Source organism: Xyrauchen texanus, chromosome 29, assembly GCF_025860055.1.
Source record: "Xyrauchen texanus isolate HMW12.3.18 chromosome 29, RBS_HiC_50CHRs, whole genome shotgun sequence".
Classification (NCBI taxonomy): Eukaryota; Metazoa; Chordata; class Actinopteri; order Cypriniformes; family Catostomidae; genus Xyrauchen; species Xyrauchen texanus.
This window is the reverse complement of record NC_068304.1, coordinates 693,591-717,233: the sequence shown is the minus strand read 5'-3', so window position 1 is coordinate 717,233 and position 23,643 is coordinate 693,591. Positions and strand designations below refer to the sequence as shown.

Here is a 23,643-nt window from a genome sequence, read left to right as displayed (position 1 = left end):
CAGCTTATTAAAACCAGATAAAGTGAATATGTTGGTATTTCTGGCCAGAAACATCGAAATTTAAACATGGTCTATGGTGAAAGATATTAGACTTCTTTACGCATTTTTCGCCATCCGTTGCGGAGCTATTCGATTTTGCATATTATTTTTTAAACGTTCATTTGTGTAGTTCACCACTTTACAATATTTCAATAACATCATTTATTTTGTAGCCTGTGCTGAAGTTAATTGTGCTGCTAATTATAAGTGAAATGTTAATGCCGAGTTTCGGTCTGAGCGTTGTTCCCGTTTTCTTGTTCTTCTATGTTTCAATAAATGTGTGTTATTCATATTCACCTTGTTTCTTTCATTTGATTTGACATTATGGATTCATGGCCAAGGAAATTTTTCTTTAAAAGTATTAACCAGACAAAAGTTATTTGACGTTCGCTGGTCTGGGTTTATCTTAAACTGCCGCTTCAGTGTATACAAGAGCTATGTGACAATGAGCAAGATTTTCTGAGACACTACAACTACTAATAATTAATTAATAAAGGCTATTTTCTTGTAGCCTACAACATAAAATATTTTAATCTAAATGTACAGTGTAAGACATGTAAAAAAAAGACAAGAAGCTAACAATGTCAAGATCAATATTTGTGTAGCCTGCCTGTCACGGTATTTTCACAGACTAACACGTCACGTCTCTGGCATATACTACAGTATTTAAAATAGCATATATGCATTAGTTATATTCTCAGTTTAATTTACAGAGCAATCCCTGCAAAGTTTTTAGGTTAACTATAGAAGAGACTAGGATTAGTGAGTCACACTAGCAAGACTCGCAAAAGGGGGCGTGGCATCACGATGGTGGCTCTACATCGTGATGTTGGTCAGCCATCACGATACAACGGCACAACCCTAGCGCTAGTACTTCTGATACAACTATGCAGAAATGTTACCCTCTCTCTCTCATGTTCTACTTAACGGCTGATGTGGCCCCTGTACCAAAATAATTGCACACCCCTACTCTTGAATATGTAAGATTAATACTCTAAATTGGCAAGCAGATTTCCTTGAATCCCAAACACACAAAAATCAACAGATCCAGGGTCGGCCCTGCTGCAGAGATTAAGTCTCCAGAGAGCACTGCCACCCTTGGCGGCTGTCTATTTTGCCTATGCCAGGATCCGCCACTGCTGATAATTATGCTCTGATTATGAGCCCCTATAACACTGAGTCGTGTGGATTACTTTTATGCTGCCATTCTTGGAGCTTGAATGTTCGGATCCCCATCCCCATCCTCTATTATTTTAGTGGTGTTTATTTTATTTTATTTTTTTTGTCATTTTGGAGCTTGTCAGTCCCAGTCCTCATTCACTTACATTATATGGAAAAGGATTTCCCCCTAACAATTGACATTTTGTGTTCCACTTAAAGAAAATCATAGAGGCTTGGGACAAAACGAGGTTGAGTAAATAATGACAGAATAATTTGGGTGAAGTATTATTCCTTTAAGATTAATCCAGTGTCATTTACAAACAGGACATAGTCCAAACGATGCCTGCAGTCCTCTGTGGCAGTGAGAGGAAACACAAACACTGTCTACCAGACACTCAGGTGAAGAAACATTTGACAGACAAACAGATAGATAGATGGATGGATCGATGGATGGATGGATAGATGACGTCGGGCATTGTGGTCCCGCCCCATCGCACGTGAGTATCCGCTGCTCTTCCTCTCTGTCTCCCGCGCTCCGGTATAAAAGCTTCTCTGTTACCCGAGGGATCATGTCTGTGTCACCTGACAAACGGCGGAAGATGGAGTCTGCGCTCGAGCAGCTAAAAAAATACACGGTGGTCGTAGCAGACACAGGCGACTTTAACGGTAAGTTTGATATAGATTGTACAGAGCGCGTGTTGCTCGGATATTGCGTAGTAACGTTGCGTTTAGGGCGCACTTAACTTCACTAATGTGTTGTGTACGAGTATGCGTGTGGCTGTTACACTCAATTGTGTGCTGTATTGTTTATTTAGACCAGTGCGAGTCAAGCAGCTAGCACGCTGAATTCACTAAACTGGACCCTGCGAAAATCCAGTGAAAAGTTGTCAACATTCAAACCCATCATGATGCGGATAAATGTAACTGAACGCTTCAATTTCCCTTTGAAATGTTTGAATTGTCCACACGCCTTGACACGATCTGGTTCATGTTTCTCATTGAACTCGCAGAGCCGCTTTAGTAATTCATCAGCGACAAGTCCAGTAGCCTAGATTTAGCGGAACGGAACGAGAATGTTACGAGTTAAAGAGGAACTCGGATTTCATGATCTACTGATTATGAAGTCTTGTGACATTCCGCTGTTGTAATTTGTATTTTAGTAAGCTGTGTTATGTCTTGTTAATAATTGCAGACAGAAACATGTGATCTAGATAACTGGTTTAATGTGCATTTAATAGAGATGGATAAGGGCAAAACCCTGTTTGACAAGACACTGGGTGTGCACTGACCAGAAAGGAGTTATCATCAGCGCGTGTTGAAATTTCACTGGCACCATGCCCATAAACGAATTTCCGAATCATGGGCTTAATTCATGAATATGAATTAGTCTACTTAACGGCGAAAAAAATAATAAAAATGAAATGTATGTATGTGCATCAATGAAAAACTTTCCATGTCATAGATATTTATGGAATATACACGCATGTCTGACAGATTTTGATAATTTAATGGATCGATTTGCATGTGATTGCTCACACGAGGAAAGAATGTTTAGAAGTTGTGAAGAGTATGACAATTTCACTGAGAATCAACTTCTCAGTTTTGATCAGCAAGTCATGTGCATTTAGTTATTGTGCAAATTGTAGACAATTGTACTTACTCTTTTGCCCACATGTGCAATTTGCTTAAATGAATAAGAAATTCAAATCTGGTCTGAGCAAGAAACTAATTGTTAAGAGATTTAACTTAATGTTTTGAAGAAAAATAATTCTCATTTGAGATTTGAGCCAAAGCGACTAAGAAAAACTGTTATATTCATGCGCTTTAATATCGTGACAGGAAAAAGATCTTTTGTGTTATCTCTGAAGAATTCTGGCAAGATGCCATCAGTGAATCATAATATGTGACTCATTCACTGTATCGTATATCCTGAAGAAAATCAGCGATATGCAGCTCTTAAGAAGAGAGTTTGTTTTTTGTTAGTTAAAGATGGCACAATTAACAAAGGAGAGTGTGTAGCTCATTATACACTGGAACAAAATACGTTTTTGATTCGACTTTTGGTTTGTTTTCCAAAATAATATCAAACTTTAAAACAATGTATATTTAATTTAGGAGCTATACTGCAGAAGATAAAAAATTGTTATCGGAGAATGTTGAATACAATATTTAATCAGGATCCGACATTAACGCTTGTCCGGGACAATTGGATTTTTAAGAGTCACGTGAAAGAGATTTGTACCTGTCCGACCGGACAAGCAGACTGATTAAAATGTCAAAATTCTATATTTGTGAAGGCCTAGGCTGTGTTACTTATTAGGAAGTTAATTTATTATTCTGCTGTTGAAAGTAATTTTATAATTCGCTAGCGATCTAGTAACAGCTGCACCCTGTTTGATTGACCGATGGTAGCTGAATGTGCTCGTACTAATGCACACCTGAATGGTCAAATAAATTAAGTTTTGGTGAGGTATTCATGTAGACACTGAGATCGTTTTCTAAAGTGAATGTAAACCGCTGGGGGAAAAAAAAAAGCAAAGGACCTTGTGAAGAGGCTAAAGGAAAATGGTAGACGGTAGTATCGGAAAAAAAAACCCCTGAAAGACTGCTTCGCAAGGAAGAAGCCACTGCTCCCAAACTGCCATTTAAAAAAATTAAAAAATAAAAAAAATGGCCAGACTACATTTTGCAAGTGCATATGGGGACCAAGATCTTTCTTTTTGGAGAAATGTCCTCTGGTCTGAAACAAATGTAACTGTTTGGCCATTATGACCATTGTTATGTTTTGAGGAAAAAGGGTGAGGCTTGCAAGCTGAAGAGCACCTTCCCAACCGTGAAGCATGAGGGTGCAGCATCATGTTGTGGGGGTGTTTTGCTGCAGGAGTGACTGGTGCATTTCACAAAATAGTTGGCATCATGAGAAGGGAAAATAATGTATATTTAAAATATTGAAGCAACATCTCAAGACATCAGCCAGGAAGTTAAAGCTTTGTCACAAATGGGTCTTCCAAATGGACAATAACCCCAAGCATTCCTCCAAGTTGTGACAAAATGGCTTAAGGACAACAAAGTCAAGGTAACTGAGTGGCCATCACAAAACCCTGACCTCAATTCAATAGCAAATTTGTGGGCAGAACTGAAAAAGCGTGTGCAAGCAAGAAGGCATACAAACCTGACTCCGTTTCACAAGTTGTGTCTGGTGGAATCGGCCAAAATTCCAGCAACTTATTGTGAGAAGCTTGTGGAAGGCTACCCAAAATGTTTGACCCAAGTTCAACAATTTAAAGGCAATGCTGCCAAATTCTAACAAAGTGTATGTGAACATCTGACTCTGTGGGAAGGGGATGAAATAAATAAAAGATGAAATTAATAATTCTCTCTACTATTATTCTGACATTTCACCTATTTTTTTATTTATTTTTTTCACACAAATGAAACAAAAGCAATTTATATTCATCGAATTCACTTTTAGCCCCCATCATCCTAGCCCACACTTCCTCCAATACCAAGTTTAAATCTTTCTCCCATGAGCTCTTGAGAGAAGTTGAAGCTCCATCCCCCAGACTCTGAATTTAGCAGGGAGTAACACACTGATGCCTAATTACCTTTTCCAAAAGCAGTAATCACCACTCTGAGTGTCTGCCACTTTAGGGGGTGTATGCTACTCCCAAAAATGGTACCGAGCAGGTGGCGCAGCTGTAAATACCCAAAGAAATGAGACCTGGGGGATCCCAAAATGTTGAACCACATTTTCAAAGGATCTCAACATGCCACTCTCATATAGGTCACCAAGCGTATTAACCTCCCTCAAAATCCACTCAGAAACCAGCAGAAAGGGGACTTGTTGATAGATAATTTTGGGTTCAGCCATATGCTTGAAGCAACATTTAAATAAATGTCTGAATTGCACAGAGTGCAACTTCTCTGGTTAGTTTGATAGGAAGGCTTTGCAATGGCAAAATAGGGGGAAGAACCAGTTTAATACAAAACCAGGGAGGAGCTCTATCAGGTGGAAGTGACCAATAAGCCAAATATCTGAGACCGAATGCATGATAATAAAACAAAATCTTGGGTAGGTCTAGCCCACCTTTGTCAATTGGCCTATGCAATTGACTGAAATATAATCTGGGATGTTTACATTCTAAATGAAGGACATCACTATGCTTCACTACACTACACAGATCACTACACAGATTGCTTGAAATAAGAGAGGGGGACATCTACAGGGAGAGATTGTAGCAGGTAGTTGAATTAATTTTTAATAACATTTAACCTTCCAAATTATAGATAAATGTAATGAAGCCCATCTGCGCACATTGCTCAAACCTTTTAAATGGTCAAAATGAACTTGATCACACAAATTTGCTGGGAATAAAAGACCCAAATTCTTAATGCCCTGTTTGGGCCACTAGAAAGCACCCTGCTGAAAAGCTGTTACCGGGAAATATGCTGTCAGAGCAAAGCTTTGAATTTAGCCCAGTTAACTCCGTGTCCTGAGAACTTGCCTCTACAGAATTCATTCCTTTTCCAAGGCATAGGTCTAGTAGGGTCTGAGACAAATAATAAAATCTCATCTTCGTAAAGCAAAAGCTTATGTGCCACACCTCCTGCCATCACCCCTGGAAAATCATCCTCTCATCGTGGCTGCTTGTGATTCCAGGACAAGATGGAACAATAATGGTGAAACGGGGCAACCCTACCGGGTGCCCCTATCCAGAGTAAAATAAACTGAAATTAATCTATTTGTTTGTACCACTGCTACTGGTGTCTATAAAGTAACTTAATTCATCCAATAAATGTATTCCTGAACCCATATATTTCCAAAAATGTGCGTGCTTGCGCGCGCTTATGGACTGATGCAAAAAAAAACCATTTAGTCCCTACCAGAAGTTTTCCAATATCTGTAAGAAACATTTTTACACATCTTGTGAGGTGTTAATTTTGCTTTAGGGGGCTTGCACGTTTTTGCTTCACTATGATCAATGACTAAGTCCATCAAAAGATTAAAGTCTCCTCTCAATATTACATCACGAGTGGTTCTGGCGACTTGCAACATCCCTTCAAGATCTAATTAAAAAAAAAACCCTGATCATCAATGTTAGGAGTGTAAAATTAGCCAAAATAAGAATTTCTGCTAAAACAATGACTTGATAATTTATCTTCACTCTGTTTGAGACATTTGAATTGTAGATGTTTATCAGTGTAATGACTACCCCACTCTTACTCGAGCCAGCACTACAAAAAAATGCCCACCTCATATCTTCCCAAATGTTTTGCTTCCTGCAGAGAAATGTGCATTTCTTAAAGAAACATTATAATATTTCTTACACTTCAGAGAAATAACCTTCCTTTTTATGAGGTGCCACAATCCACTCGTATTATAATCTGGTGTTTGACCCACAATCTACTTTTGTTTTTTTATGTGTCAAATGTCAAATTAAGACCACATTCCAACATAGGCCTGTTCAGGCTCTGGGTTACTGACCGAAAGGTCGGGGATTCAAGCCCCAGCACCGTCAAGATACCACTGTTGGGCCCTTGACCCTATCTGCTCATTGCTGACCCTGCGCTCTGACCCCAGCTTAGTTGGGATATGCGAAAACAACTGCATTTCATTGGCTCTGCACAATGACAAAGTTGAATCTTAATTAGTGCAACCCGAACTGTAAGAGTTATAATTTGAATAATTAAAATGTAACCCTAAAGGTATAAACATTCAAGATATTTAAATTAGTTTAGGTTTATGTTATCTATGTACATTTGTCAAGCACCCTCCCCCACTGTTTATTGTACAATGGTTTGCTCCGTTTTTGTATTGGAACGTCTTAATGCCTTTTAAGATTGGGCATTTCCTCCTTGATTGGCACGTTTCCTTAAGAACGAAAGGAAAGACTGAACAATACCGTTTTTGACCGGAGTTTTTTTTTTCTGTTAATTGTGCAAGAATTCAGTAAACGATTGAAACTTAAATGAAAACCCAAGTTGGTTCTTTGCCCGAGAACGAAACGAGACAGTAACTAAGGATTGTTGCTACTACACGAACATCCCCTGAACAAAACAAACAGAAAAAAGAAAAACATGTGAATTATACATCCCTCCAAACTCAAACAGTCCATGCATACAAAACATTTTTAAATTGGGTTTGTTTCCAACAAAGTTGGTCGGTTGCTTGGGGCCTCAGAAATTATAAGACCACCCCTGAATCCAAGTTAAGCATAAATGCCTTTTGCTCTTTGCTTTTGTTCTGCTTCCTATCGTGTTATTGACAACTTAAGCACAAACTGAGAGCATTTCTGCAAGTGCACAGTGAGATGTGCGGGCCCATGGCGATCGTATGGCAAAGAGATTGTTCTGTGACTGGGGTTGATGCCCTACGCAGGCTACGTTTTCTGCATTTAGGGAGTGGCAGTACTGCTGTACAGAACTAATGATCCAAATTCTTTCGATACTGTAACTAATGGCGAAGTAGGCATTAATAAAGCATGATCTTGCTTTGGTTTATATTTCAGCGTTATATATCTAATGTCTCTATGGGACATTGTTCACCGTAACAATTATTAGAAAGGTTTCCAAACCTCTCTTCTTATTGACAATTCATATTGGTAGTTCACCCAAAAATAAATGTACTTACCATTATGCCACCTCAGTTGTGTATGACTTTTAGAAGAATCTCTCAGTGCTTTTGGTCGATACAATGCAAGTGAATGGGTGCCAACATTTAAAAGCTCAATATAATCCATAAGACTCCAGTGGTGAAATCAATATCTTCAGAAGCGATGTGATGGGTATGGATGAGCAACGGATCACTTCCACATTCTTGTTTTTGTTGATTCTCTACGTATCGCCCCATGCTGGGCAGGGAGAAGAATGTCTTGCAAAAAATGGCTAATATTGATCTCTGTCTCACCCACACCTATTATATCACTTCTGAAGATATGGATTTAACTACTGGAGTCTAGATTCTTCATATTACTTTTATGATTCCTTATGTGCTAAAAATCATAATTTTTGTTCTGTAGAAGGAATGTCATACATATCTGAGGTGGTATGAGGGTGAGTAAATGATGAGAATTTGGGTGAACTATCCCTTTAAAGTGCTCGCTCAGCCATGATTTAATATTCTGCCATCTTTTCCGTACCCTCATGTTGAGGATCTTGGCGACAAGGGCCCAATTGTGATTGCTTGACGAATGGGTCAGAGCATCTCCAAAATGGCAGGTCTTGTGGGTTTTTCCCGGTATGCAGTGGTTCGTACCTACCAAAAGTGGTCTAGGGTGATCCGGCGACAAGTTCATGGGCGCTCAAAGCTCATTGATGTGTCTGGTGAGTGAAGGCTAGCCCGTCTGGTCCGATTCGAAAGAAGAGCTACTGTAGCACAAGTTGCTGAAAAACTTTATTCTGGCCATGATAGAAAGATGTCATAACACACTATGCATTGCTGCTTGCTGCATAGCGCATAGCCGCAGACCTTTTAGAGTGCCCATGCTGACCCCTGTCCACTTCCGAAAGTGCCTACAATTGGCACGTGAGTGTCAGAACTGGACCATGGATCAATGGAAGAAGATGGCCTGGTCTGAATCACGTTTTCTTTTAGATCATGTGGACGACGGGGTGCATGTGTGTTTATTTTACCTGGGGAAGAGATGGCAACAGGATGCACCATGGGAAGAAGGCAAGCCGGCGGAGGCAGTGTGATTCTCTGAGCAATGTTCTGCTGTGAAACCTTAGGTCCTGGCATTGATGTGGATGTTATTTTGACACCTACTACCTACCTAAAGATTGTTGCAGACCACGTACATTCCTTCATGGAAATGGTATTCCCTGATGGCATTGACCTATTTCAGCAGGATAATGTGCCCTGCCACACTGGAAAAATTGTTCAGGAATGGTTTAAGGAACATGACAAAGAGTTAAAGGTGTTGACTTGGCCTCCAAATTCCCCAGATCTCAATCCGATTGAGCATTTATGGAATGTGCAGGATCAACAAGTCTGATCCATGGAGGCCCCACCTCTCAACTTACAGGATTTAAAAGATCTGCTACTATCGTCTTGGTGCCAGATACCACAGGACACCTTCAGAGGTCTTGTAGAGTCCATGCCTCAACGTGTCAGAGCTGTTTTGGCAGCACAAAGGGAACTACCATGATTTGACCAGTGGTTTTAATGTTGTGGCTGATTGGTGTATAAAAGCTACTTTTAATAAACAAATATTGACTTTTAAATCCATTTCCTATAAGTTACAGTACAAGAAACACTATTACAAAAAGTATTGTTCCATTTACAAGTGATTTACAATTTCTATTTCTTTAAATTTATAAATTTCTATTTCAATTACATTTCTGCCAAAATAAATGCAGTTAGTGTTAAAATAATGAACTAATTTTAATTTTTGTAAGGAAGGAGTTGGATTGAAAAGCCTTCAAAGTATAGCCTCAATACTTTTTAGAATGGCAGGAGTGTTAAATAAGGTTTTAAACTAGTTTAATCATGATACATTTACATAATGGTTTGCCACAGAGAATCATGTGTCGAATTCAAATGGTTTCTTCAACAGCCTCTCTGCTTATCAATGCTGCACAGCTGAAAGGTGTGCTGTCCATTTGAGCTGTGCTGGTAATTGGGTCCTTACTAATAAACCCCCATTTGTGACCTAATGCACCCCCCACTGATTCGCTCTCAGCGCTCCCTGGCATTCTTTAAATGCCATTGTTGAGAACCCCTAATCTACATTGACATTTATTCTTGACCAACCTTTGTACAAATGCGTGCATGTATAGAAGTATTCACATAGTTTGTTTAAAGTCCATGTCTATAAGGGTGATTTACAGTAGGATTTAGGAGGACTACTTTGATGTATAAATACATTAAATTTTATATATAATTGTATTTTTTTCATGTTGCAGGAATAAGAATATCATAACCACCTTTTTCTGTATTGTGGTAATGAGAATTTGGGTGTGAAATGCGTGTAAATGTCATGAACATAATTTCAATGTAAAAAGAAAAAATCTTAATGGCCCTAAGAATAAACTTCCTTTTCTAAAAGCAAAATATAATTATTTTGGGGTAAAATAGGCCCATAACATTTTCTTGACTGGTTTCGTGATAATCACCCGTGAGCTCAAAGCTCAACGAGTAGACTTTATTTTGTCAAGCATTGCCAGTTGTCCTCAAACAAAGTGCCGTTGTACTTTTGACCAGCACAAAGAAATCTGTTTGGATCAAATCCAGCTAGTGTAACTCATGTTGGATGGGTGCAGTCTTGCCTAACAGTGTCTTGTAAAACTGGCTATTGCTCATGGGTGATTTCACAGTTTGTTTGTTTTAGACAAGGAAATGATGTTGGATGAAACTCTGTCTGGAGCAGTGAGTTCTTCATCATGACACTGCAGAAAGAGGACTGTTACTCATGAGCTTCACTGAAGTCATCTGTTCGTGTGATCTGGAAAATCAGTACAATTCTTACGTACTTCATGTGGTGATGTAACGTTTGCTTTTGAACCGTTTAAGATCAATAAGCATTACATTCCTGATAAGAGCGACCTTTTAAAAGTGTGTGTATGACATGTATTTTCTAAGAACATATTGGTTATATTTTAAAGTATTAAACATCAGTTTTATTTAATTGTCTTTGCTATTTATGGTAGTTCTACCATGAAGATTGACCGATGCTGATATCCAGAGATTATATCACACAATTTAAGATTGTAAATGACAAACATAACATTTCTAATAAAACTTTTTTTTTTTTTTTTTTTATAAAACTCTTTAGCACTATATTTACTCAATTTCCCAAAACTTAAAAACGAATTATCAAATTATACTGGATTTTAAATGGTAGATAGCAGATTCTTCTGCTACAGAGGTGTGTTTTTTTTTTTTTTTTTTTAAATGTATAATATATATCACACATTTTATTGTCGTAATTTGTATTGTTGTTTTTCCACATAAGATTGATGTTATGATCTCATCAATGATGCAACATGTTACGAGCTGTAGACAGCGGGGGTGAGACGAGCGTCTCCGTGTTGCGTGCGCATCAGCCTGCGGAACTTTTAAATCTCTCCAGGTCTTGACTTGCTCTCAGATTGGGTCTTTTCCGCGACTGGTTGAAGCAGCTCTGATTTGGTTTGGAGTTTGAGTTTGTGCTTATTTACATTTCACGCTCCCGTATTCTATTAACTTTGAATTATTGATGAAATAGACATCTCGCCAAGCCGTGATCTGTTTTTTATTTATTAATTTTTTCTGGCCACCAGTGTTCAGAGTCTGTCTGCTCTGCATCCATATTCACCTGATTTCCATGCTGAACACTGGAGACTGACTGGTCATTTTTATTAGCGATGTAGAAAATGGGCAAACAGCTATCAGAGAGAATGGGCTGTCACGTCCACACATGCACTTATTTATTTAATAAAATCGCAGCATTTGCCATCATATAATCACACAGGCGCGATTGCGATATGATTAATCGTGCAGCATATATATATTGCTGTTACGTTAATTGAGCCAATATGAATAAATTATATTATGTCTGACTTAATGCAAACTAACACAGAGAGATGGTAAATTGACTGCTGTTTATCCGTAATAGATTTGCATATCACAGGGACATTTACTGAACAATAACAATTAAAATATATATGAAAAATCTGTCATCTAGTTAGGCAGATCATTTGGATCTTTAAACCATGCAGACTCTGAGTTTAAAACGTTCTGGCTTCAAGTCAAGTGGTTTTTATTGTCGTTCAATCATATACCGTTAGTACAGTACACAGTGAAATGAGACAATGTTCCTCCAGGACCATGGTGCTACATAAAACAACATAGGACAAACACAGAACCACATGAGACTACAGACTAAATAACATACATATATATGTACACGTGCAAATGTGTGCAAATAGTACGGGACAGTACAATAAATTACTAAAAGGAACCGGACAAAAGACCAGTACACATTTGTAATGAATAGTGCAAAAATATGACACTTTCTAGAAATGCCAAATGTAAACATAACATACAACATGAAATAGTGTTCTATGGACATATCAGTTATTGAGGTAGCAGACAGGTGCGTCTCTGCATATTGAGGAGTCTGTAGCTGACACAGTCTGGCCGTGAGGGCCCGAATGCTTCGGTACCTCTTGCCAGATGGCAGGAGGGAGAAGAGTTTGTGTGTGGGGTCGTCCACAATGCTGGTTGCTTTGCGGATGCAGTGTTTTTTGTAAACGTCTTTGAGGGAAGAGAGACCCCGATGAACTTCTCGGCTGTCCTCACTATCCTCTGCAGGGCTTTGCGGTCCAAAACGGTGCAAGTCTCAAACCAGGCAGTGATGCAGCTGCTCAGGATGCTCTCAATAGTCCCTCTATAGAATGTAGTGATGGGGGGTGGGAGATGTGTTTCTTCAGCCTTCGAAGAAAGTAGAGATGCTGCTGGGCTTTCTTGGTGATAGAGCTGGTGTTGAGGGACCAGGTGAGGTTCTCCGCCAGGTGAACGCAAAGGAATTTTGTGCTCTTGAAGATCTCCACAGAGGAGCCGTCGATGTTCAGCGGAGAGTGTTCACCTTGTGCTCTCCTAAATCGACAACCATCTTTTCTGTTTTGTCCACATTCAGAGACGGGTTGTTGGCTCTACACCAGTCCGTTAGCCGCTGCACCTCCTCTCTGTACTCCTTAAGGACAAATTGTGAGTAGAGGCCAAGTACAGTACTATATACAACTTTCCAAGTGTATTCTAATATTTTATTTTGCTTACATGGCATCAGAACTTACTTGGCAATAAAAGTAAATTTTCACATACAAGGAATTTGCCTTGGTGTTTGATGCATACAATAAGAATAAACATGGTATGAGAAATGAAACTATATTTAAGATACAATATATAAAGTAAACTGACAGGTTTTAATAAATGAGCTGCACAGTTGTGCCAAATATATGCAGTTGTGCAGGGATATGAAGAATATGAACCATAGAATGTGCAAATGTTCACCGTTTGAGTAAAAGGAATGTGTAATAGACCAGATAAATGTTCTTTCAAGTTGACAAGACAAATCTGGAAACTGTTAATGTAACGTGTAGTGTTGATGAAGGCGGGATAAGAGACAAGTGTCACGGGGGTCTTGGGCCTAGTTTATGAGGCCAGCTGCAGACTTTATGAAACTATTCCTATGGCGTGAGGTTTTATCCTGATGGACCGTAGCCTCCTGCTGGAGGGGAGTGTCTCAAATTGGAATGCCCAACTGCAGCCAACGGTCAACCGATGTAGATAGAAAGTCCCGCCTTATGGGTAAAAGAGCCAGACACCTTTTAGATGCAGACATCGCCTGTCAATCAACTCGAATGCGCATTCGCTGGAAAAGCTGGGAAAATTGCCTTTTTTTTTTTTTTCATGTAATCTGAGATAACACTGGTATCATAAATGGTGCTTCTTTGTCAGATTTTACTGCTGATTTGAAATGTGCTCTTTGATCGTAACCTTGAGCAGCCACTTGGAGATTTGTCTTTCCACATTCAAGTAGATAGGAGCTGCACTGCCATGACTTGAAATGGGCTCCCGAGTGTGTTCTAAACAGGGTTGACTGTGGTCTGACTTGCTAGAAAGACTTTGGTTGTGCTCGTGTGTATCCAGCAAGCAGCAGCAATCTTCTGACAATTTAAGCTGCCTGGATCGAGGAAATTTTGATCCTTAGAATAAAAGTTTTTACTCTAGCTGATTGAATACACTCTATGGAATATGCAATAGGAGCACTCAATGGGAAGAAAATGCTGGATTTTAGTGAGGCTTGTGAATTACACCTGTTTTTTAATGATATATGTGCATCTGGTATCTAGTAGAAGGTTGATTTTGATATTTGCCTTTTTAACATTAGACAAGACAGTTACAGGGAACTGTTGAGGAGAGGAGGAGAATGAAACGGGTGAGCACTTTAACATTATGAGCTCAAAACACATCAGCCGCGGCTGTGACATGTGGACCTTTTTAATTGAGTCTGTTGTACACCGGTTTATTTTTGTAGTAACGCGATGGCACGTAACGACTAAATCAACCGTGACTGGACGTTTACATGTCTAAGTCGCTTCACATGCAAGTAGGTGATTTTTTTTCGGTGCCATCAAGAAGAAAAAAAGTCCAAACAGGAAAATGTATGGATAAATCGGCCGATATTCAGACTTTTTTTTTTTTTTTTTTCGTTATCACATTCTGCGACTATATCGGTCACCACTAGACTGTACCATAAGTATTATCATTTATCTTGTTTTCTCTCATCCGCAGCTATTGAGGAGTATAAACCGCAGGATGCTACGACCAATCCTTCTCTCATCCTGGCTGCAGCTAAAATGCCTGTGTACCAGCACCTCATGGACCAGGCCATAAAATATGGACTGGCCAATGGCAGGTGAGGAAACGTCTTCTACATTAAACATGCTCCGTTGTTCTGCGAACCAGGGGTGCGTTTCCCAAAAGCATCGTTAGCCAACTATGGTAGCAAGTTCCATCGTTATCATCATAGTTCAACGAGTCGGTGTTTCCCGAAACCATCGTTCCAACGAACGTTCGCAAACAGCATCGCAGAGTTGTGTGGTTGGAACGACAGCTCTCGACCTGTGGTTAGAAGCAGAGTTTCTTGTTATTATAACATGTGGGCTTAATAAATTATTATCTTGAGCCAAATAAGCAAGATGACATTCAGTACAATCAGTATCTTTTATTTAGAAGACATACAAATGTCCTTTATGTCTTTTAGTTTGTCAATAGATTTAAAGCACCGTTTTTGAAGAGTGCGCATGTGTGAACGTGCTCTAGTGCGTAAGAACGAGCCTATGATTGAATCTGGAAATAAAGCAAATAACTGAGAAAAATATGAGAGAGTCCTCAGATGACATGTCCGTAATTTATAAGATTCATTAAAAGTAGTTTTTAATCCACCACATGTGTGACATCATTAACCAACGTGGTTGAACAACCAATTTGCGACAATACGGTTTTGGGAAACAGTCGTGACTAGAAAGTTGATTTCTTCAACAGTGCATCGTACTATGGTGGTGGAGCAGCAAGTTACGTTGTTGTACGGGAAACGCACCCCAGAGCCGTTAAATATGAGAGTTGCGAACGTAGACGGTTGCGACAGTGATCTCGCCGCCGTGCGGTCACGTAATTCGTGTAGCTCTCAATAGTTCCAAACAAATTGCGTTCCCAATGATTTTAAGCGGGGCAGAGAGCAGCAGCTATTATTGCAGCAATTATCGGTAAATATTGACGCATAATGTACATTGCTTATTATGTTGACACTAAAATGACTTGCATATAATAGCATTGTTTTTCTGGAGAGTAGCAGAAACACTGCATTAATACGTTTTTTGTGTTCAATTTTGGAGGGAAATTGGCTGCTCCCATAGTGCGTGCGTGCGTGCGTTTATGTGAATGTATCATAACATTAGGATGTTAATAATTATGACCATAGACGCTCGAGGAAAAATATATACAGTAAATACTGTAAATGTATTATACCTTATGGGAACAGTCCCCTTCCCTCCAAAATTAAACACAAAAAATGTATTCAATTCAAATATATATATATATATATATATTACATACACACACATCTGACTAATTAATGTCATATTATTAATAGATTGGTGGGCCAAGAGTGACATTAGTCTTCATGTAGACTGAGTTAAGCAAGAGTCTTGTGACAAATTATAATAGGACATTATGGCCATAAAAAAATCATAGTACTTGGATACTTAAGTACATTTGAAGGCAAATACTTTTGTACTTTTACTCAAGTGAATTTTTAAAGGCAGCACTTCTACTTTTACTCAAGTAATATTTTACCTTGAGTATCTTTACTTTAACTCAAGTACATGGTATGTGTACTTCGTCCACCACTGTCTATGTTATACTGATTTACTAGATCTCAATATTTCCAAGCAATGCATGGCTTACACTATATTTCTACAAAATGCAATACAATGTAATAAAGAAAACACCAGATTTTACTTTCACAACGTATGTACATATTTATTTTGTAGTCTGTATGCTACTAAACATTTTCAAATAGCCTACAATGTGTTGTTTAGGCTAAATGTATGTAGGCTAAGTTGTATACAATAACTTGGCATTATCATGGATGAAGCTTATCATATTACACCTTGATTAAGAATGCAAACTTTTGTTGAATTTTATGAGAAATCTACAGATGCAAACAGACGAAGTGTAGTAAAATGAAGACCTAAATGTATTTCTGACTTTTTTTTCACCACAAGTCTGAAAGAAGACATGTTATTGAAGACAAATATCCAAAAATCTCAAAATTGACCAGTAAAAAAAAAACTGTTTTTGCCTGCCGTGTCTCGCCTTAATATAAACACACACTGTTATCAGTGTTATTTTGGACAAAGTTTTGCACATTTCACTTCAATGTACACTGAAGCATGCGTCGTGAATTAGCAATGTGGAAACGGTGGTTTGTCACTGCAGTAATATCACGTTCAGTGCTATAAATCTCTCCGTTCCAGAATATTTGGTTCATAACATCAGTCTTTGATTCAGGTGTTTGTGCAACCGTGCCCTGAAGATTTAACAAAAGTCTGGGTAGGCCTAAGTTAAGAAAAAAGTAAGTAGGAATTAGGAAAGTATGTGAGAAGTGAGATCAAAATTACCTTGCTTCTTTCCGCCATTTCACCTCCGTGCGAGAAAAACATGCATCGCTTCTGTACGGAAAACGAGCAATTTTAATTGGTCGTCAATTCACTGTGAGTCTGTGTATTGTAGCAACGAGCACAAGGCTGTTATGAATCCAGTGGGAAAATAGATCTCGTGTATTGTTTATATATTTCGTGTGTGTATGTCTCTATGTGATAGAATTATTATTTGATGCAAATAATTCTAGCCGGCTCAGCCAAACTTTATCAGATGGCAGCTCAATTTGGCTTACGGAATTATTGGCTGGCGGCGGCTGAAATTCTAAATGGCGCAAATGGCGGCGGCTTCGGGGTCTAGTATAGATCAATAGAAATGGGGCTATAGGACACGAGGTGTACTATAGACAGTCTAACTTTTTTTTTTTTACATTTTAGCACTGAGGAAGAGCAGGTAACTAATTCGATGGACAAGCTGTTTGTGAGCTTCGGTTTGGAGATCTTAAAGAAGATTCCTGGACGGGTTTCCACTGAGGTCGATGCAAGGTAAGAGTCATGTGACTACATGCACTATCACCTTGAAAAATCCTACAGTTTGTGATTGTGGGTATAAGAATAATTGGTCTACCAACAATGTCCAACAGCGTGTGTTCGTGCATCATGGGAGATGTAGGTCATGAAAATTAAATTCACATCTCAAATTCTGTATTTTGTTTAATGGAATTTGTACTGGAAATTGTATTTTTAATGCTTTTCAAATAAAATTACAGACTCTCTTTGCTTTCTAAAGCTGATTTCAAAGCTAACATTTTATGTCTCTTAAATACAATAACATTTTATTTTTGCACCTTTTGCATAATTGGCAAAATTACAACTTAATTTGATAATGACTCATAAAATATTCAGTAACACTTTACAATAAGGTTCCATTCTTGGTAGTTAATGCATGGGGTATCATGAACCAAACAATTAACCATATATTACTTGCAGCATTTATTAATCTTTGTTGATGTTACAGTTGAAGTCAGAAGTTTACATACACCTTAGCCAAATACATTTAAACTCACAATTCCTGAACGATTCTCGAACGAAAGTTTATCACAATTCCTGACATTTAATCATACAAAACATTCCCTGTCTTAGGTTAGTTAGGATCACTACTTTATTTTAACGTCCAGCCTTTATTTCTTTCATTCCCAGTGGGTCAGAAGAATACACTTTGTTAGTATTTGGTAGCATTGCCTTTAAATTGTTTAACTTGAGTCAAATGTTTTGGGTATCCTTCCACAAGCTTCTCCCAATAATTTGCTGAAATTGTCCCATTCCTCCAGACAGGACTGGTGTAACTGATTCAGGTTTGTAGGCCTCCTTGCATATCTTGCACTTTAAAAAAAAAAAAATTTAAGTTCTGTCCACACATTTTCTATGGGATTGAGGTCAGGAGTTTGTGATGGCCACTCCAATACCTTGACTTTGTCCTTAAGCCATTTTGACACAACTTTGGAGGTATGAACGTGGTACATTCAGGCGTTTGAAAATTGCTCCAAAGGATGAACCAGACTTGTGGAGGTCCACATTTTATTTTCTAAGGTCTTTGCCTCTTTGCTTGACATCATGGGAAAAATCTAAAGAAATCAGCACTGAATTTGAAGGTAGGCCTTAAAATACATCCACAGGTACACCTCCAATTCAGTACACCTTGTATCAGATGCTAATTGTCTAAAGGCTTGACATTTATTTTCTGAAATTTTCAAGCTGCTTAAAGGTACAGTTAGCTTGGTGTATGTAAACGTCTGACCCACTGGAATTGTGATAGTCAATTAAAAGTTAAACGATCTGTCTGTAAACAGTTGTTGGAAAAATTACTCCTGTCATTCAACAAAGTAAATGTCCTAAACGACTCTCAAACTATAGTTTGCTAAAATGAAATCTGTTGAGTGGTTAAATTCGTATTAATGACTTCAACCTAAGTGTATGTAAACTTCTGACTTGAACTAATAATGAACCGTTCCATTTTTATTACAGTTGATGTTTGTTCATATTGCATCAACTTTTAGTGTAAAAAAAAAAAATGATTAGTGTATATGTTGAAATTAACTTTAATTAATTAAAGTATTGTTCAAGTAGTTCTTGTTAACTAATGTTGGAAATATTATCAAATGAAACCTCATTGTAAAGTGTCAAGTATTGTGCAGATTTCTTTAAACATCACTTCTCATATTTCATCAAGCGTGCTCTTCACTGACAGATTTGACCACTTAACTGACAAGTACACTAACCTTTGAACAAACTCCAATGGTGGAAATGATGCCACAACTGTGCGACAGTTGTTATCTTTGAAAATACAATTTAATTTAATAAAAAACTAAATTCAAACACATAGTGATCCAGAAGTTGGCATGATTGACACATTGGAAAAGGGGAATATGCCAGTTTCCAACTGTGACCACTGACAGTTGACTGTTGGTGTGTGTCAGAAGCTGGGTTTCTGTTCATATTTTCATGTTAATTTTTAGACATCACATAAAAGAAAATGCTGGATGGAAGCACCAAGATGAGAATAAAATCTCCAGAATGTGCATAAAAACACACATGCTTGCTTGAGACTGATAATTGTTTTATTCGGTAAGAAGACATGCGAACTACAACGAAAACTCATTTCCTATAGAAATAATACAGGTATATAGATGCACATAAAAAAAAAGCCATGTGACTAACTCAAGTCATATACACTCAATATCCCAGCATTGCACCTCCCAGAGCTGAGACACACTTTCACTCCCAGACGTTAGACATCTGCCGCTAACATACATGTGGTCCGTCAGAGCATTTTGTCTGTGTGCTCTAAACCACAAGTCATTGATTACATTATTATAAGTAACGTTTCCCCAGTAGTGACTATGCTGTTCTCTTGAACAGAAGTGATGTAAACTGTATTTGCAGACCGTTTTTGACCATTTCTGATTTTGTGCAAAAATGAAATTCGTAACATGGAAACCGCTAGTGTAGCTGTGACCCTAAAAAAAATCACGTTTCAGTTGTGCACTGATTTTATTTATTGTGATTGTCATGCAGATGAGCATTTGTGGCATTTTAGTCTGGAAAATTCTGAATAAGGTTAGTAGTGTAATATGAACCGTGCACAGAACCAGTTCATGCTTGTATAGTCATTAGACAAATGGCTTGTTACGTTTTCAGACTGTCATTTGATAAAGATGAGATGGTGTGTCGAGCTCGGAGACTAATCTGTCTGTATGAAGAGGCTGGTGTCAGTAAAGAGCGGATACTCATCAAACTCTCCTCCACCTGGGAGGGCATTCAGGCTGGACGGTGAGTGTTTACAGTAATACAGTCTGGTGATGCTCCTGTCTTTTCATATACGTTTATGTTAAGCGTGAGCACTCGTCCGCTGATGTCTGTGTGTTTGTCTTGTCTTCAGGGAGCTAGAAGAGAAGGACGGCATCCACTGCAACATGACACTGCTGTTTTCATTTGCTCAGGCGGTTGCGTGCGCTGAGGCCCACGTCACACTCATCTCACCTTTCGTGGGTCGAATCCTGGATTGGTACAAGGAGAATACAGACCGCAAAAGCTACGAGCCCCACGAAGATCCAGGCATGTTCTCGAATGATGAAACCGATATTCCCATAAGCTTGCATCCATTCATTTCCTCTTATAAAAAATCAAACACAAAAAAGAAACCACACATCTTTGTTACGTTGCCCTCTCTTACAGCACATGTATATTACACTAAAGATTAAGTGACCATGATGCCCCAGAGCAGGCAACTGCTCTTCCAGTTCTGCAGCACTGTGGTTTTAATTATTATATAATCTCAAAAGTTTTGTACATATTTGTAAATGCATTATTATGGGTATAATATGTAGGGTCTTTTTGAGCTATCGACAAACCCGTTTTATTAGGCGTGCATGATTTAGTCGTACATGTAATGAGTGGATGAATACACACGCATACCACACTTCTAAAGCCTGAGCACTCATATTAATAACATATTAAAATGAAAACGTCACTGTACAAAGAATTGTGGAGCAAACTTAAATCAAGGGAACATTTGATTTCTTTTGACAACTCTTAGAAGAATTGTCCTCCGTTACATTGCTTTTAGTCAATTTGATTTTGTTTGTTTACTAAATGCAAAAATGATTCATTTCTTGTTCAGCCAATTATCAGTCCTTTCATTTTACTGCAATCTTTGCCTCTGTCAAACAGTTGTATATCCTGCCTTGCAAAACATCGCTCTCTTCAAAGATACAATAGAGGTCAAACCTCAATAACTGTGAAAATCAACTTGTATCACCACACAACTACAGTATTAAATAACAGTGGCAACAAAAACAACAAAGTCCGCAAATAGCAAGAAATAAGCCTATAACATTAACTGCATAATTTATTCAAGTTGCAGTGCATGCTGGGAACTCAAATCGGCTACCTCTTTCAGCATGAAATAATTTTTACAGACATCTCTGATGGGCTAGTTGGGACATTTGGTAGAATATTGTTGGTTTAACATGTTTAATGAAGATGCACATTAATTCACATTTCATGGTATTTGTGAAATAAAAATCCATACTAAAATGTGTCACACATACTTTTACAAACCAAACGCACTGAGGTGGTTGATCCCATTTGATTTTAAATGGCGATATAAGATCATAACATCATATTTAATCTCATAGCCGTCACTGCTATTGCACTTTGGAAATGGAAAAAAAAGTTGTTTGCGATTTGTCTGATTCTCGAACGAATGACACTGAGACTGAAGTTGGTGGAATTTACCATTTGGTTGTGATTTTTGTTTCTTTAAATACACATTGTCATATGATCAAGCAGTGAGTAAAGGTAACAAATGTGCAAATGTTATTTTTGCATTTTATTCCATGTATAGTTACAAGCGATTACTTATGATGGAATTATGAGACCATTCTTTTAATGTCATGTTTATTCTGCAGCTGTCTGTCAGCATCTTGACTTTACTGTGTTCCTCTCAGGTGTGTTGAGTGTAACCAAGATCTACAACTACTATAAGAAGTTCAACTACAGTACAGTGGTGATGGGTGCGTCGTTCAGAAACGCTGGAGAAGTGAAGGCGCTGGCGGGCTGCGATCTGCTCACCATCTCACCTGTACTGCTGGGAGAACTCAGTCAGGACCACAGCACGGTGACGTGCTCGCTGACGCCACAGGGAGGTGAGCGCAAACGCGTAACCCAATCACAGCATTATCAAAGCATTACTCCGCTGGATCTCATGTGAATACCTGTCATGTGTTTCCAGCGAAAGATTATGACTTGCAGCAGATGCATCTGGATGAAAAGAGCTTCCGCTGGCTGCACAATGAAGACCGCATGGCTGTGGAGAAACTGTCCGACGGCATCCGCAAGTTTGCTGCTGACGCCATCAAACTCGAGAGCATGATCAAGGTGCAAAAATACGCATCACTTAACAACTGTCATGGCACCAGGGGCAGACCGTAATGGGGATGTGGGCAAAAAAAGAACCGAAAGTGACACAAATGCCCTGAAAATAAGGCTGCTGCATCGCCAGCCGAGCTATATAAAACATGATATATATAGATATTATACAACCCAAGTGCCAGTAAAGGCAAAGAGTGATTTTTTTTTTTTTTACATTTGGATTCACCCTGTGCTATATTGAAAGCAGTACAACACATTATTTGATGTTTTAGCTTGTGAAATAAAAAACAAATATAAAAAGACTAGCATTTACCATCAGCATTTCTTCTAATAACACTTTTTCCTGAACAGAGTAATCCCCCAGCATGAGTTCTTAAATATGTGCTCTAGGGTGGTCTTACACTGATACCTAGTGGCATGGGTGCCGCATCGATTTTTAACGTTATCAGTATTCTCGCAGTCAGCCATGATTATTGTGATCTGTGCAAAACTGTCTAATAACAGGGTTACGAGAGAGTATTATTCTGCTGCTCATGTGATTTCAATGTAGGCCCATATGATGTGACTAATCCCTCATCTCATTTATGTGCATCATTTTAAACTTTTAAAATAATTCATTTCTGTAAACATTTTGTAGTGGGGAAAACAGTGTGCACCAAGTTTGTGTGGAACTGATTTTTAAAGAAAACTGCCTGTTATTTATGAATGCTGCTAATTAAAAAATAAAACTGAAAATAAACTATTTAACAAGACAAAGGTCAAATGAACAAATTACAGTTGCCCAAAAATACTTTTGTACAATACGAGGAAAGCAGAGCAATGTAAGATTTGGATGCCAGTATTGAGATATATATATATATATATATATATATATATATATATTTTCAAAATGCCCTTCCCTTATATGATGTACAGAACACTGAATTACCTTAACATTTTAATGAGGAAAAAGTGTTTTGTTTTTTGTGTTATTTCTTATGAAGCACTTGTTCACTTGCACGTTTCAGGAGAGGATGTTGAATGTGAAGAATGGCCAGTAACGGAGAAACATCACAGGACCAATCCCATCACTCCCCACTCTCAACATCAACTCTGACAGTCTTAAACCGGAAATGAATACAGTTTACTGTATAAGCCATTCCAAATTTAAACGAGAAACCCATTACACGCTTAATGGAGTGCTCTGATGAAACAGATCTTTAGCATGTTTGTAACCCACTAGCTCTGTCCTTTTCTAATGAATTCATAAGGGAGGATGTCCATCAGTGTTCGGTTTTCTAACCCAGTCTTCTACACAAACGATGAAAATATTGATCTTCGATCCAATCATTAAAAATATTTTTCCTCAGCTGAGTGTTTGCTTTA

General features: G+C 38.3%; 1 protein-coding gene across 1 annotated transcript; it reads left to right on the top strand.

Annotated features, from left to right (window-relative positions):
- Positions 1-1,706: 1,706 nt before the first annotated feature.
- On the top strand, positions 1,707-23,606 carry taldo1 (transaldolase 1). Its single transcript, XM_052097398.1, has 8 exons — positions 1,707-1,866; positions 14,477-14,600; positions 17,284-17,391; positions 20,044-20,175; positions 20,285-20,460; positions 21,855-22,052; positions 22,139-22,284; positions 23,286-23,606. Exons 1-8 carry the CDS (start codon positions 1,770-1,772, stop codon positions 23,316-23,318), a joined length of 1,014 nt encoding a protein of 337 aa, XP_051953358.1. The 5' UTR covers positions 1,707-1,769; the 3' UTR covers positions 23,319-23,606.
- Positions 23,607-23,643: the final 37 nt, after the last annotated feature.